Genomic DNA, 5,305 nt, shown 5'->3' with positions numbered 1-5,305 from the left:
TCCTGACGAGGCGTTCCCCCATAGCGACCCCTAGAGGACGCAGTTCGAAGTTCCCATGAAAGGGAACCAAATTTACAGGCAGTCTATTAAAATGTATTAAAGATTTATCTGCTACACACATTGCATAAATAGTCTGTTAATTATTCTGGAATTAACAAAAGAACCCTAAAAGTTTGATTAGCTACTTGTTCAGCATGAAAAATAAAAGCCAGTAACATGTGACGATAAATAATTTAAACAGCAATAAACAGCATTTGATTAATAATTTGCCATTCTGTTTATTTGTTTAGTACTTTTCATAATTCATTCTGTTGTATATTGTTGTCCTACCAACACTGATAATAATAAGAAATGATTCTTGAGCAGCAAATCCTATTAGAATGATTTCTGCTGGATCATGTGACACTGAAATCTATTAAAATAGTAAACATTGTAAAATATATTATATTTTGTATTTTAACAATATTTTATAGTATTACTGTTCTTTAAACTAAATGTGGTTTGTTTATTACTGGAAGTAAATGATGTTGGAATTATGTAATACTGGAACACTTTTTTTATTACCGTATCAGATTGCTGAAAAACAGACTTTGTTCTATACAGCACCTGGGCTTAAAGCTGAATTGAACAAACTGGAAAATCAAACTACACCAGCTTTGTTGATTTAGCTAACTACATTTTAGTGGACTTAATGGATAAATGGAAGGAAGAAATGTAATATATCTCTGACGAGCTTTTAAAGCTCTGCTAATATTTGCAGACACAGTCAGTTGTATTTTGTGCATACAGATTTGTCAGACATTTCATAATTTGCTGAATGTCTTTGCAGACTCCTTACCTTTGGGCTCATACTGTTCATTTGAGTTGGGATCCTGTGGATGGTCAGTGGCTGATTCACAGTCCTCCTGGAGACTAGTTAGTGGACAACAGCTGACTGAAGACACAGATCTACTGGGCACAACTCTGCAAAACACTCAAGGTAAATGTGAAACATCTTCTTTCAACAAAACTTTTTTTTGGCAAAACTGTTGGATTCTCATCAGATTAATATAACAACTTTGAGACGGGGACAAATAGGAGACCCATGTGTATAAAAAGACTATCTTTTAAATGTCTTTTCACAATGCTTTTAGTTTTAGTCACAATGGGATTTTTCAAGACATGGGAATCCAAAATATTTGAAGGAAAACTATTTTCATGATGTTTTAGTGGCACCTGTGATTTAGATAGAAATGTTATCCTTGGGAGGAGTCTTTCCTGATTTACAGGCTGCAGGAGAACAGTGCTGTATTATAGTGTGATTTATTTGTAGAATGATGCAAGACTAAATCTCAAATCCACAGCACAGGTGTCCAAGTCCACTTTATGGCTGATTAGTTGTATTCCAACTCGCTAAAGTTAAATGTTCCCTTGAAAAAAAAAAAGACATAAACTGTTTATTTGTGGGGATGAGAAATTCTACCTCTGTAAAAAAATTGTCTGCACTGTGTTGGGAGACTTTAAACGCCCATTTTGAAGATATTTTCCAACTTCGCCTATTAAGTTTTTTTGTCTTGTAAGCATATCCGAGCACTCTACAGAGTACTGATCCTTTCTCGCCTCAGGGCACTTTCTTTTCTTAAAGGCCAGAGGTCGCAGGGATGAAAGTGAGGCGTTGGTTCAAAGCCCAGCTCTCCCTTCAACTATATCCAGTCAGGACTGTCAGGTAAGAGTTTATGTTGACAGTCAAAGACTACGATTTTTTTAAGGGTCTGTCAGATTTTTTTAAAGATGTTTTTTTGTTGAAAGAAGTCTCTCATGCTCACCAAGGCTACATTTATTTGATCCAAAACTAGCAGTATTGTGAAATATTATTACAATTTAAAGTAACTGTTTTCTATTTTAATATATTTTAACGTGTTATTTATTCATGTGATGGCAAAGCTGAATTTTCAGCAGCCATTACTCCAATCTTCAGCATTTATTTGAAATAGAAATCTTTTATATTAGATTTAATATTATAAATCTCTTTACGGTCACTTTTGATAAATTTTATGCATCCTTGCTGAAAGTATTAATTTCTTTTTTTTTTTAAATAATTACTGACTCGACCTTTATGAGCAGTAGTGTATGTATGACTGTTCACATAAAATCATGGTTTTCCTATGCCACAATGTTTGGATTCTGAGACTGCTTTATGGGCAGATTTCAAGTTAATTGTCCATGAAAAATGGGGACACATCTGTACAGCATATTTACAAATAGCTTACACAGAGTAACAATACATGCAGCCAAAGTTTCAATTTTACACTTGATTTTCCATGAATAAGATATTTTTATGAGACATCTGGTCTTGCAGCAGACGCTCAACTGCTGATTTTTCTGTGCAGTTGCAGTTCTCTCTGTACCTGTACGGGGACTTCAATGGAACGGTGCTCCTGTCAGTGGTGGAGAATGGAATGTCAGCGTCTCCACTGATTTGGGAGAGATCCGGACACTGGAAGGACGCCTGGCAAGAGATCACTCTGCCGATTACAGAGATCTTAAAAGGGTGAGATGATTGGATGGATGTGTAAACAGACAGAAAAATACTTTTATTAATCCCCAAGAGTATGGATATTTAGTGTAAAGGAAGATGGGGTAAAACTTCCCCCTTATATATAATGTGAATTTTAACTGTAACAATGTATGTAATATACTTGGATATGTTTAGCATGTACAGGATCGTTTTTGCACAAAAACATATAAAGAGACCATTCTGTCCCAGTTCTGGGTTAAAAGAATCCCCTATCTGGTTAAAGAAACCATCAGGGGCATCTTATCTCAGCTGTTATTTGATTTTCATAGACTTATAATCGAATCATTTAATTTTAAGGCTTTCTTTAGATTAAAAAAAAAAAAAAAAAGTGTATTGATGTAAAATTCCTAAATCAAATATATGATTAAATTTTGCATTTTGACTATTTATTTACAAACAAATTTTCGTGAGGGAACTGCAAGGGGTTTATGAGTTGAGGATAAGCTAAAAGTAATCATAAAAATGTACAATTAACATTACAATTTTAAAATACAAACAATCAAAATAAAACATTTACTAAGTAGATGTGAATTCCTGACAATTAAATTAAAAATTAGGAGGAGGCATCTTACCCAGAAGAACTTCTTACCCTGCTTAGAGTGGAATTGTTGACCTGTATTTGAGTTATTTTATTTCATTAAATGTCTATGTTTACATTAACAAATCAGATTTCACCTTTGCTCTTATTCTAAAATTATTTATAATTTGCTTTGAGCACAGCTTCCATCTTAAAGTGCAGACCTTCTGGACTTCTGGATCTAAGGCGGATATTGCACTGGATGACATTTCATTAAGTGCAACATGTTTTGACACAGGTAACCTTTCTGCCTCACACATGTACACATAAGTATGCACACAAACACTCATTTCTGGCAGAATAATGGTCCATTTGTTCATCCTTGGTGCAAAATTTTATTGACCACAGCGCAGTTTTAAACTCGCGCAAATTGCATCCAAGCACTCAATGATAGGGCGTTTTCATAAAATTTTGTATTTAGTAAGACAGACAGAGAATGTAAGATGTGATGTGCACACATGATGTCTAACCGCTGTCTCCAGTTAGCAGTGGGAGATGGTTCTCATAACACGGTTGATATAGATTCTGCTTGATTTGTTTTGAAGGATGAGAGAAGTGATAAGAGGACCTCCTATCTCGCAATCCGCAACTGTCGTAAAAATGCCAACAATAGACTTTCTGCTTTTCTAACTAGCATTTATAGATATTCAGAATCAGGTTTCTTTCCATGCCACGGTTGACCGCAGGAATTGATGAGCCTGTTAATTGACGTTCTAGACTTGTGAAAGTCTAGATTTACTATCCTCGTTAACTTCATTTCCCATAATCTGTGATTTTGAGAAATTCCTGAGCCATCTGCTCACTAAATATCATCTTTAGCTTTCTATTTAGTCCTCCTCTTGCTGTCGTATTGTCTTTGTCATGGTCTGTGGTCACTCAACACCTTCAAATCTCATCCAATAAAAGCCATGGACTTTGGAGGGCTTGAATTCTCTCTTTAACCTAAATGTTCTTTTTTGTTGATCTTTGGTTAATCTGAAATATAGGAGAAAGAATAAACATGTAAATGGTTGAAAATGTAAGCACTCTGGCTTAGTAGTTTTGTAGGTAATGCCAGTATGAATCTAGCTTATGACATTTCCTGCTCCCCTCTCATCACCCCATTACAGTATGTCAACCCTGTTGAAAGGATCAGTTTAGACCAGCAGGAATGTCCATGCTGGTCTAGGCTGTTTTATCCTGGTTTGTGCTGGCTTAGTGGCTATCTAGTTCTATCTGACTGATAGACTAGCATAGCCATGTTGTTCACCAGCAAAAATTGTCTATCAAATATATGCTTAGTTACACTTTTAAGAAATATGCTAAAGCACAAGCATACTTTTGTGACATTTTAGTGTATTTACGGAAAACATTTTTATTTTACTCTCACTTAAAGTTTACTTTGTGTAAGAACATAGTAAAATTATACAGATTTTAGTGGGTTTAAAGTATATGTATCTTATTTATAAACCATATGTAGACCTAATGCAATATATTTCAAATACTAATGTAATGAACATGTGCTTCAGCCTGCTTTTCAAAAGGAAGATATCTTGAAAAACATTTGTAACATTTTTATATATTTCATAAAGTATATTAAAGGGGTCCTATTATGCTTATTCACTTTTTCAACTTTAGTTAGGCTGTGATGTTGCTGTTTGAGCATAAAAAAGATCTGCAAAGTTACAAAGTTCAAAGTCCACTTCAAAAGGAGATATTTTATTTAACCAAAAACTACAACGAACAACTCGTTCGGACTACAACGCATATTTTCCGGGATTTGTGATATCACAAATATCGACGAATGGGATGAGACCTGGTTGAGCTGCACTAGAGAAGGCAACAAGTGTTATACTATGTCGGAGACACGCTAGCTTTCCCAAGGCAGACGAACTTAGACTGGTTACAATCATTCGGGTTTAAATCGCGCTCAAATTGATTTGATTTTGATGCAATATTTACACTGAAGCTTGCAGGCGGCTATGGTAAGGGGCATGACATTTCCCGACCAGGCGCCGAGTGCTGCCAATCACAACATACACTGGCCCAGCTAACCAATCACAGCACATTTCATATTTCAGAAGGCGGGCCTTCATTTGATACAGGAACTATTCGAGTCGTTCATGCCAGACTGTGGAGAGAGGTGTTGTAATAATGTAAAATATGTGAAAAATAATGTGTTTTTCGAACAA

General features: G+C 35.3%; 1 protein-coding gene across 1 annotated transcript in view; it reads left to right on the top strand.

The window, feature by feature from the left end:
- The window catches only part of LOC107674078 (leukocyte tyrosine kinase receptor-like), a 57,060-nt gene that overhangs the window by 23,162 nt on the left and 28,593 nt on the right, over positions 1–5,305 (top strand). Inside the window, 4 exon segments of the mRNA XM_016467937.1 lie at positions 830–979; positions 1,605–1,705; positions 2,370–2,530; positions 3,278–3,372. Of these exon segments, the coding sequence (XP_016323423.1) occupies positions 830–979; positions 1,605–1,705; positions 2,370–2,530; positions 3,278–3,372 (507 nt within the window).

This window comes from Sinocyclocheilus anshuiensis, unplaced genomic scaffold, assembly GCF_001515605.1.
Source record: "Sinocyclocheilus anshuiensis isolate Anshui unplaced genomic scaffold, SAMN03320099.WGS_v1.1 scaffold544, whole genome shotgun sequence".
Classification (NCBI taxonomy): Eukaryota; Metazoa; Chordata; class Actinopteri; order Cypriniformes; family Cyprinidae; genus Sinocyclocheilus; species Sinocyclocheilus anshuiensis.
This window is presented reverse-complemented; position numbering and strand designations above follow the sequence as displayed.